The following is a 12,182-nucleotide window of genomic DNA, read 5'->3' as shown; positions in this document are numbered from 1 at the left end:
CTCCATCCAGCATTGCCTCTCTCTCTCACTCCTCCTATGCAGTATTTTCCCCCCTCCGTCATCTCTCCAGGCTATTCAACATTGCCTGTGTCTCTCCCCCATCTCCTATTCACTATTGCCCTGTCTCCTCTAATCTAAAATTGCCCTGTTATCTCTCTCTTTCTCCCCTCCCATCCAGTCTTGCCCCACTTCTCTTTTCCTTTCCATTCATCCAGTCTTGCCCTGTTTCTCTTTTCCTTTCCATTCATCCAGTCTTGCCCTGTTTCTCTTTTCCTTTCCATTCATCCAGTCTTGCCCCATTTCTCTCTTTCCCATCTACCTCCTTCACATTGCACAATTTTCCTCCCTCCCATTGCATCTCCCTTGGGTACGTTCTAACAAACAGCCAAGGAAGGTCCACACTAGAGAATGACATGGGGACAAAGTCTGTCCCCGTCCTCAAGGGCTCCGTCCTTATATGCACAAGCCTCGAACACTTATGATTTTATATTTAAATGTTTATTAAAGTATAAAAAGGAACAATATTCTGTATTACTGTTTATAAATCACAAATAGAGAACAACAACAATGAGCAACTATAATAAACCCCTCACCCCGCCTCTATCCTTCCAACCCCAACAACTGCTGACTTCTACTACCCCATGGAACCCTAATCCGCCCTGTTAAAGTGTCCAGGGCTACAAAATACAACCTACTCTGTATGCCCTAGCAGAGGAGAAATACGCCCTATGATTTTTTAATCTGTGGACAAATAATATACAGAGCTGTCAAGTTACCCATTCCAGGAGGGAGACTTTTTGGCTGGTCCTGGATTTCTGCCAACCTCATCCAGATGCATTATGGGACCTGCAGCACTGATTACAATAGATAGAATCATGAACTACAAATACTACATTGCTTTGGGATATAAGTTTAAAACCAGGACTGGCCAAGTAAATAAACTCTCAGGATTCAGTCTAGCTCTCCTATCTTCCACAATCCTTCCCACAATAGAAAATGTCCTCTCAGAAGACATGCTGGCAGCAGGAATGCACAAAAGCCCCTGTGAAAGTTGTGCCAATTTTGGCCAGCACTTTTGCTTGTTTTTCCAAAAAATTTTAAACACTTGAAACCGCGGGAACAGCCTCAACTTCCAGCACCGCATGGCTCAAGCTCACAGACCAGTCACGTCAAGGAAGCAGGGGATCCCCTCAGAAGACTTCGCAGAGCTTCTGCAAGCCAGGAAAATGAAGTTGGCAGGCCAAGTTCTGGCCCATGGGCTGGACAAACATATTTTAGAATATTTTAAACAAGTTCAGACCACTTCTCTTTTGCTATTGTATATTCCACCTCAATTACCCACCTGTGACTAATAAAGGGATTCTTTTACTAAGCTGCAGTAACAAATGACCAAGTCCATTTTTACCACGACCATAAAAACCCTAATTTTCTATTTATTTCAATAGTACTAAGCCATGCAGACTACTGCAATGGAATTTACGCAGGATGCAAAGAACTCATAAAGAAACTTCATACCGCTCAAAACACAGCAGCCAGGCTTATATTTGGAAAAACGCGATTCGAAAGCATTAAACCCCTCCGAGAAAAACTACACTGGCTACCAAAGAACGTATTGCTTTCAAAATCTGCACCCTGGTCCACAAACTTATCTACGGCGAAGCCCCGGGCTACATGACAGACCTCATAGACCTAACAACAAGAAACACAATCGGAACACAAACACACCTAAATCTCCACTACCCACGCTGCAAAGGACTCAAATACAAATCAACTTATGCATCCAGCTTCTCCTACATAAGCACACAATTGTGGAATGCACCACCAAAAGCCATGAAACAACGTACCACCGCCTAAACTTCCGGAAATCACTAAAAACCAACCTGTTCAAAAAGGCATACCCTATCGACCCAACCTAAGTACCTAAACCCTGCAACACAACAAAACCAAAGCTTGTTACAGACTCTGCATAACTCTTCCTCTCTACCATTCCTAATGTGTCTACAACACATGAACCTTAATCGACCACAACAACTCTTTGTATCTGTCTCTCTACCAGAGATGGCGAACGCCTCTACGGTACTATGTAAGCCACACTGAGCCTGCAAATAGGTGGGAAAATGTGGGATACAAATGTAACAAATAAAATAAATTAATGTCCGTGCAGTAATGTTGCCATTAACATGTAACCATTTTTAAAAGTTACCACGGGAGCACTTACCACCACCAATTTTGTGAAATCCAGTTAGCACACAGTAATGTAGCTGTGGTAACTGGTTAGCACAGGAATGCCCAGTCTCCACCCCTGACACGGCTGCTCAAAAAATAATTTCCCAAATAATTAGCACATGGTTGGCACACATCCCAAAGTTAACGCACAGTGCTTTAACGCACCTCATGCTAGGCTTCTTTTGCGGCATTAGATGTGCTTTAGAATCTTACACAGCTTAGTAAAAAGACCACAAAATTATCTTTTCTCAGCTTTTTCTAAGTTGCTGTACAATTCAAGCATCTGAGATCTATTTGTTTGTTTGCAGGCTTATACCACCTTTCTGGTGAAAGCAGCTCCAAAGTGATTTACAAATAGTTAATATAAAACAAACATCACCCCCAAGTACAACATACATAAGTTATCCACCATTAAAAGCCTGTTAAAACAGCAAGACTTTACAACCTTTACAGAAAGGACACATGCACCCTGAGTTTCAACTCAAGGGGAAAGCCATTCTATAATCTTGGGCACACACAGAGAAAATAAGTTATAAGTAGTCTCACATAATTAGGAATCTGGAGTAATCTCTGAAGTTGAGGATCTTAAAATGCGAGATGGGTTACAGCACAAAATAAGCACACAAAAATGTAAACGCACAATGTTATTAACAGACTTATAAATCATCAACAAAATACTAAATTCAACTCTTTGACTAATTAGAAGCTAATGCAGAGATTCCATTGCTAGCCTAAAGTGGTCTGTATTCTGGACAAAGTGCAACCTCTGAAGCCCAATGTATGAGATACAGAAGACAGATGCACCACACTTATTATCAGCAAATCATTCTTACGCTGCTTAAAAATGCCCATTAAAAAAAATTCCAACAGGCAAAAACAAACTCCAGTTTTTCAAAAAAGTCAAATACTAGTACAACCAGACCCCCAACATTTTAACATCCTCTTTAGGTACCAAACCCACATACCCAGACAAACCTGAGGGCAAGGGTAAGTCATCTTAGCTCTTCTAACCTACAGCATTTCAGGCTACATTTACATCTCTATGGAGTAATTATACTGGCAACAGTGAGGAAATGCTATAGAACCCCATGCTTTATCATAACACTTACTGCACAGCCAGCTCCGATTTCATGGATGACAACACCTCAACAAGGCAATTTTTAGTAGGGAAGCTTCTAGCACATGGTTCCCAACAACACAAGAGTGAGGTGACAAGAAACGAGGATTTGCAGCATATGATACCAAAAGTCTTTATTGTGTCTCACATCCAAAGACCAATTGATAAGGGATTAAGGACTCCTGAAGAAGACATTGTTGCCAAAACACAGCCATGTCAAGTCTTCCTACAATAGGCTTTTGGGTGCGATATACAATAAGGACTTAATATACCCTTCTTTACCATGTATGTATGCAACTTAATGAAATGCCAGTTGTACTCTTCTTTTGTATTCTTTTGCAATCCTCTTTACCATGTACGTATACACCTTAATGTAATGCCTTTTGTACTCAGTTACTCGGAAATGGCAACCGCCATTACGGCAAATGTAAGCCACATTGAGCCTGCAAATCTGTGGGAAAACGTGGGATACATATGCTACAAATAAATAAATAAATTATATGCTTGGAATCCTCGTTTCTTTTTTTTTTTTATTTTCAAGAAGTCTTTTATTAACCATCAAAACATGACAAAAATAGTTTCAGATCAAGCCTACAATACATTGTCTTTAACTAGATACATAGATGTACCACACCCATTGTAAAAACAGCATTAATTACAACATCTATAACTAGAATCCCATAGAACTTCAGGATTTTTGTAAATTTTTTTAGCTTAGTAAAATAAACTATCCCCACCCCTTCCCTCTCCCTCAGCCCCCCCTCCCTCCCACCCCCGGGATAAAACACAACAAACATGTCCAAGGTTCCAGAAGACCTCTTTGCTCACTGTGAGCAATGCGCTTGAAAGGTGCCCCACACCGACTGCCAGCTACTCAATCTCTGTTTACGTTCTGCTAGTAGCCTTTCCATTTCACATACATAATCCAACTTGGAGAGCCACTTTTTAATGGAAGGTACACCCTCATGGTTCCATTGAGCTGCCACAGTTACCCTAGCCACTCCAGCCACTATTCTCACAAACTTCTGCTGATGGGGTGTTAACCCAGCTGCCTGAACAGAAAACAAAAAAGATTTCTGGGGCCCACCAGAAGGTACATCCCACCCATCTCTGCAGTCTACTGTGGACCGCCTTCCAAAATGCTTTGGCTTTAACACGTCCACCATATGTGCCTCATTGTGCCCCGTTGGCCACATCCCCTCCAACAAAGGCCCGACGCAGTTGGGTATATTTTTTGTAAACGGTCCAGTGTGAGGTACCAGCGAAACAAAGTTTTCACCGTGTTTTCTTTTAATGGTAAATGAATAGACACACACCCCACTCTTTTTTCGATTCTTTCTCACTCCGCCTCCCCCAGGGCCAATCCTAGTTCCTTATTCCAGCTCTTCCTGTGAATGCTATGACATGGGAGTTGTTCACCGATGCAGTTATATAATTGGCCGATTAGTCCACTAGTGGAAGTGACCTTTTCACAGATATCCTCCAGTTTGAGTTTTTCCCTCTTTATGACCGCTCGCACTGCTTCCGTTTTGAGGAAGTGAGCCAGTTGGACATAGGCAAATGCCTCCCCACTCACCACAGTGTAAAGAGTCTGTAAGTTCTGAAAAGACAACAACTGATCTGCCTCATACATTTGACCCCAATTTCTCAGACCCTTAGCATACCATCCTGTGAATGTCCTTGTCTCGAGTCCTGGCAAGAAAGTGGATTGTATGCTAAGGCGACAATCTGGACAGTGTACATTGGCCCTTCGGGAAAAGACTATCCCAGTAGTGGACAGTTAGGCTAATGGTCGGGCATTCTCCCTCCCCCAGGGTCTGGAAAGACTTTGGAATCCACGATTGCTCCCAGCGACCATTGTTCCAGGTGCACCCATTGCCTAGCTGGATAATTCTGATACCATTCAACTGCCACCTTCCCTTAAGCCGCTCTATAGTCCACATGAGATTCTGGACTCCCAACCCCCCTTTCCTTCTATCTTGATATAATAGGGTATGTGACAAACACGGACGTTTACCTGCCCAGACAAATCGCATTATTTTATCCTGCAACGCTGCCAAGAATCGCCTGGGCATCATCACAAGCAGCACTTGAAAAAGGTACAGTAACCGTGGTAAGACGTTCATTTTAATTATAGCTATACGCCCAAACCAGGAAAATGCCACGTCCTCCCATCGTTCCAGGTCTGCCGCAATAACCCGTCCCAAGCCCCCAGATAACGTATGCGCTTGGCAGCTCACCTAAAAGGAAAGGAGGTCTTCAGTTGGTCCACCTCCCTATCTGGTGGCGTGACATTCAATGCCGCTGATTTTGTCATATTTACTCTGAACCCTGACACCACCAAGTATTCCTCAATTATCTAGACTGCCCCAACTTGACATTTCATCCTTTAGATTGTAAGCTCCTTTGAGCAGGGACCATCCTTCATTGTTAAGCTGTACAGCTCTGCGTAACCCTAGTAGCGCTCTAGAAATGTTAAGTAGTAGTAGTAGAGTAATAAACAGCAGAACGTCATCCGCAAAAAGGGCCAATTTGTGTGCCCTACCCGCTATGTTCAATCCAGCAATACCTGGATGTGTTCGTATCCTGGAGGCAAGAGGCTCCATCACCATGGCAAATAGCAAAGGAGACAAAGGGCAGCCCTGCCGAATTCCTCTATGCAACGTAAAAAGCTCCGAGTTACCTCCGTTGACCCTCACACATGCCCTAGGTGACTCATAAAAGGCCTGTATCCATCCCCTAAACCGGGTCCCAAACCCTAAAACTTCCAAGGTCTTATACATGAATGGCCAGTGGACCCTATCAAAGGCCTTTTCGGCATCCAAACTAAGAAGACACATTGGCCTTTGTCCCCTCTATGTACATTAAGTCAATTACCCTCCTTATGTTATCCAAAGCCTTACGATGTGCTACAAAGCCCACTTGGTCCGGGTGTATTAGTACTGGAAGTACCGGCGCTAACCTACCTGCCAGTATCTTTGCCAAGATTTTAACATCTGCATTTAGTACTGAGATGGGCCTATATGAACCACACTCCGTGTGATCTTTATCCGGTTTGAGCAATACTGCTATCCAGGCCTCTCTCATGGAGGGAGGCAATACTTCCCCTCTCCCCACCTGATTAAATAAGTCTGCAAGAAGGGGCGCCAATTTGGAAGCAAACCTTTTATAAAATTCATTAGGAAGCCCATCCAGCCCCAGGGATTTACAAGATGGAGTGCCAGGTTTATCCAGTTGGGCCTGCTGTTGTAGGGTCAATGGGGAAAGGTCACTTTCTGCCAAATATTCTGCGATAGTTTCCTCGGCAGGGTTGATCTCATGAGCATATAAGGCCTGGTAAAAATCCCTGAAATGCCTCCTTATTCGTTCTGAGTTACGCTCCAAGTTTCCTCCACCATCACGCACCGCTGTGATAGTGCGGTCAACCTTCTGCCGTCTCAGCTTTATAGCCAGGAGACGTCCCACCTTATTTGCAAATTCATAAGAACCCACCCTTTGGCTATTATGCAAATGACTTAGTTGCTCGGAGTATATTGAATGTTAATATGTGTCCCAGCTTGGAATCCATCCACTGGAATGGTGGTGGGCCAAGTTACACGGCTTTAACCAGCTGAGAAGCCCTGACTAGTCCTGATAACCAGCTAATGGCCTTATAGTTGAGAACCTGCAAAAGCAGGACTGCATGATGAGTCTTAACAAAACCTGGTACAACTTTCAAATTGAATGTAGCACCTATGATGTAGGAATAATGGACAAAAATGGATAAAGTTTGGTTTTTAAAATGGAGTTTGTCTTTCTATAAGATGGCACCCAGATTACAAGATGATATGACACTGATATGTCCATATTAAGATATCTTTATAAAAGAAAAAAAAGTTGTTTACAAAAAGGGAAATTGCACAATCACTTGCAATAGCTAAAACGGAAAGGAGAGGTGGGTACAAATGGGCACCTGACCGGTAGAAAAGTATGATTCAGAGGTTATGCAATATTAAAAAAAGTGTCTTGCTATTGACTTGTATTGAGACCTGCGCCTATAAAAGAGATGAGAATTAGGCAGATTGTTGGAACTTTCCCCAACGCTTCTCCGACGGCAGAGCTCTGTGCAGTTGAACCTAAAATCTGTCTGATGAATGTACCGAATTGAAGACTTGATTTTGGTAAGAATAAAAATCTTATTTCTGTAAACTATCTCTGTCTTTATTTCTATTTATTCTATACCTGTCATTTGTTCTACAAAATACTCCATACACAAGTAAGATTCCACACTGAATTAATCAGGGGTGATTTCTAATAAGCATATATGTGGGAACACAAATGGCCAAAGATTCATTTAGACCCAAAAGGACAGAAAGCTGTGGTCATGGGAATTAGACTTGAACTGCGCCTTCTGATGCCTCCCCAACAGCGATACCCATGGGAAGGGGTCTCACAGGAATTCAGGGAGGCGGTCCACAAGATCATAGAAGAACAGACCCTCTGTACACCTCCGTGTGGAAGGATCCCACGGGGGTACACAGAGGGGTAGATTTAGAACATGAGTCAAGCAGCAGCCTCTGCCCTCTCAGCTCTTGTAGGGTCTGCGGGAATCTACTAGCCTTATGCTGTGCCTTCAGCTTTTGTATGCTATCCAAGCACCATTTTATCTGAGCTTTCAAAAAGTAACCCCTGGTTATCGCTTTCATTGCATCCCATAACACATTGAGGTCAAGGCCAGATTCTCTGTTAAACTCTAAATATTCCTTAAGGACTTTTCTATACCCCTCTGCTACTTCTGCGTCCTGCAGCACAGTGGTATTCAGCATCCATCTCGTATCTTTGAACTCTGTCTTTATGTTTGGTAGCACCACCCAGACTGGAGCATGATCAGACAAGGTCATACTGCCAATTTCAGCTTCCGGCCCCCTCTCAACCAATGCAGTGTCTAAGAAAATATAATCAATTCACGAGTATGAGTCGTGGGCTGACGAGTAGTATGTGTAATCCCTGTCCCTCAAGTGTGTCAGTCTCCACAGGTCCAAGGTTCCCAGCAAGTAAGCCAGGGATTCCAACGCCCATGACTCTCGGTTACTCTCTGTGTTGCTACGCCCCGAACGATCGAGGCTCAGATTCACCACTGCGATAATGTCCCCCCCACAATCATGGTTCCCCCATCAAAGGCAGACAAGGCGTTCTTAACCTTTACAAAAAAGTCTACCTGCCCAGCATTTGGGGCATATATTGATGCTATGGTGAACTCAACCTGCTCTATTGTAAGATGCATAAAGAAAAAGCACCCTCGCGGGTCCCTTTTTGTCTGTAGTACTTGCAAGCCAATGAAGAATGCATCAGTATCGCAACTCCACTTGAACTTGAGCCCTCAGGGGAAGCGAAATAAGCCACTGGGTAACTACAGTGAGAAAGAAGCCTCTCGTGCTTGCGTCGCAAGTGCGTTTCTTGCACAAGGACAACATGAGGGTTGTACTGCTGCAATTCTTTAACAAATTTCTGTCTCTTCTGTGGCATATTCAAGCCTTTAGCATTATAAGATAGTATCTTTAAGTCTGTAATCATTTCTTAAATTGTAAGCGCTACCCCCATCAGCCCCCCCAAAATCCCACCTCCCTCCGCACATCCCTCCCCCCTCCTTTCATTAACACCACCCAGAGGCCAAAGTCCTTCAAGCAGTATTCAAGGAAATGACCCACCCCCACCATGACACTCCTCCCCCCTGACAAACTTAAGCAGCACTTCAGTCAGCCTACCTCCCATACTACCCGACTCACACACCCCCCCTCACTCCGCACATCGTCATCATGCATCCCTTATCTAATCCTTAACCAGGTTTCAGTCCCTATCATCCCCCACACAGTTTTTACTCTCCCTTCTAAACAACATACTTGTAACACTACAGTCAGACTCTGACAGTACAAATTCTCAACATGGGGGACAGGATTGATGAATACCAAATCCCTGCGCAGCTCCTCACGCACCGCAAGCAGTCCTCAGCCAAACCGTCTCCTTCACAGTCTCTCAGCGCTTTGGTGCATTTCGCTTGGCGGACTCTGGCACTCGCTTCCATTTTTGTAATTTGGCTTTGGTTGCAGGGGCCACTGCTCCTGGTGGATTCTGTGTTGTCGCCAGACCCCCTTTAACCAGTGCATCCCAAGCCTCCGCTAAGTTGTGCACTCTACATTTGGTGCCCTGTACCTCAAAGTTCAAAGAGAACGGGAAGCCCCATCTGTACTGCACTTGATTCTTGACCAGTAAGTCCAGGGCTGGCCTCAACTGGCGTCGTTGCTGGAGGGTGTACTGGGACAGGTCCTGGTACACTGAGACTTTCGCCCCTCCATACTCCAGATCTGGCGTTTTCCGAGCTCGCGTCAGGATCCGCTCTTTGGCCTCATATTTATGGAAACGCACTATTATATCCCGTGCTTGCTGTTCTTTCCGGGCACCCGGGGCACAGTGCGCTCTGTCCAGCTCTTCCAGTGCCTCACCAGCCTCAGATCCCATCAGGGCTGCACACAGAGACTGCACAATCTGGGGCACATCTTCAGTCTCTCCCCCTTCCGGGACTCCTCAAAACCTAAGATTATTTCTCCTGCCCCTGTTCTCCAAGTCATCCAACTTGTATTCCAGTTCAGCACTGTGTTTTTCAAGCCCCTGGATCAGTTCTGCGTGTTTATTTAAACAATCGGCATGTTCGTCGAGCTTGAGCTCAGCTTCCTCCACCCTGCCCCCAAGCTCCCGTAATTCAGTGCTCAGCGTGTCCACCCGCTCCAATATCTCCCCTTTGGACTGTTTTATATCATCCTGTATGGTAGATAGGAATTTGCGGAGCTTCCCCGAAATACCTTTTTTTGATGGTGGGGGCGGGTTTCCACCAGGGACAAAGCAGAATCCGAATCTAATGGTGAGGCCCATTCAGGCAACTCGTGGCGATGCGCTGCCCTTCCCCCCCCACATTTTGCTCCCGCTTCTCTGAGTCCTTTTTGCGAGCGGAGGACGCTTTACTCATGGTGTGCTTGTTTAGTGGAGGTGCTCAGGTCGCGTTTCCCCTGTTACACGCTGCTTAAGATCGCTAATAACCGCTATTATTGGATTGAGGGAGACGGAGCAACGAGGCTAAGCAGCCATGTCCGATGGTGACGTCACTTCCTCCCCCGAAGCCTCGTTTCTTGTCACCACTTTTGTTGTGTTCCTGCTGCATATCCATGAGGATTGGACCTCCTTTTCATTTAGACAAAAGGTTACCCCCAGACTCTTAATGCCTGCACTATTACCAAATTTAGCACTTTCTAGTACCAAGATGAGCCCAATGATCAAACATGACTAGGCGGGTGCCTAGGGCAGCAGCTTCTGAGAAGCAGCAAAGCGCAACTGCAATCAAAACAATAGATCCTGATAGGCACCCAAAGAACCATATCAACGCAGGAAAAGAAGCAATTTTCAAAATAGTTCATTTATCTAGGTAAATGGCTTTTGGAAACTGACCTCATTATTAGTGATACATGGCCACACAAATTTAAAAAAAATTGGGGGGGGGGGGCGCAGATTAGGAGTCTGATAGTTAACCGAGAAGGGTAGCATATAAGGATTAAGATTCACCTAGAATACCCAATTCCCTTGCTCTAGCCCACAGACTTAAAGCTTCCCAAACACTGCTTTGCTTCAATAACTGCAAATGTAACACGTCTTACTTATCTATAGTTTGGAATTGTGACCCTCTCATATTTGCTTATTTCATCATACTATGCAAGACATGCTCTCTATGCAATACTACTGTTATATAATCTGGTAAGGCAATTGCCTTAACGTTACATTGTAAGCCACATTGAGCCTGCAAATAGGTGGGAAAATGTGGGCTACAAATGCAATAAATAAATAAATATTTAATAACCCTAAAAGACTAACACTGTCTAGTACGTGCCCTTCCGCTATTCCCAGTTATGCAGCCAGCCCTGACCTCCGATTTATGCTAAAACACTTTTCACCTACAATGCAAGTACTATGGCGCGCATTAGTAGTAAATATGGAGAGCCTGAGATCATGGTTTAGGAATAAAGTCCATTCCCATCATAGTATGCGAAGACTATCAACAATAAACTCGCAGTTTCCATACCACCTTTAAAACAGAAAAAGCCATGAAAGGGCATTCATCTCAAATATCGACTTTCCCTATATTTTTAAGCTTAACCTCAAAAAGTCCCCTCACCGCTACTCCAATGAACGATTATAACTCCCCCTCCCCGGTGGGGAACCCAATGAAAGGTCAATAATGTTCCTTATTTTACTTTCTCTTCGTCTGACTCAGGTAAAATGACAGGAAGTTTTTCACTTTCCACACCACTGCAGCCTTTACCTGCGGCTATTGGACTGCAGAGGACGAAGAGCAACATCGCAGCCACCACCACCACTCTCAGCCCTGAAGCCTCCCTGATTGCAACAATCCGCTCCAGCCCCATCCCAACCGATGCTGAAACCGCTACCCCGGGGGCAGCCATGACGGCCGTCGCGCGCCGCCGCCACCACCACCCACCATAATACGTAACGTACGTAACCGCCAACAACACCCGCCCACCCCCTTTTCCCGCCTTTCCGGCGTCCAGAATGAACCTCCCCTTGGCTTGCTTTCATCGCGTAAGAACTAGGGAAGAGCGTACTTCAAAATTGAGACGTAGATAGCAAAGGGGGGGGGGGGTGAGGATACGGCATGACGTCAAAAAGTTGAAGGCACTTAGGTTAATTTGTTTTCCCTTCCCAGCGCAGCCGCCGACGTTTTGCGTACACTCAAGCGAACAACCTATGAGCTGCTGCGTCTTTGTTGTTGGTAGCGTTTTTATTTAATCATGTACAT

At 44.8% G+C, this 12,182-nt stretch overlaps 1 protein-coding gene across 3 annotated transcripts in view; it reads right to left on the bottom strand.

Moving 5' to 3' along the window:
• NEMP1 (nuclear envelope integral membrane protein 1) overlaps nt 1-11,855 on the bottom strand; it is an 80,748-nt gene extending 68,893 nt beyond the window's left edge. For all 3 annotated transcript variants that reach the window (XR_003941470.1, XM_030196657.1, XM_030196658.1), the window contains exon 1: nt 11,688-11,855. Coding sequence is in view for 2 of the 3 variants with exons in the window: in XM_030196657.1 (XP_030052517.1) it covers nt 11,688-11,829 (142 nt within the window). In the remaining variant the exon portion in view is untranslated. The remainder of the gene's footprint in view (nt 1-11,687) is intronic.
• Nucleotides 11,856-12,182: the final 327 nt, after the last annotated feature.

This window comes from Microcaecilia unicolor, chromosome 3 (genome assembly GCF_901765095.1).
Source record: "Microcaecilia unicolor chromosome 3, aMicUni1.1, whole genome shotgun sequence".
Lineage (NCBI taxonomy): Eukaryota > Metazoa > Chordata > Amphibia > Gymnophiona > Siphonopidae > Microcaecilia > Microcaecilia unicolor.
This window is presented reverse-complemented; position numbering and strand designations above follow the sequence as displayed.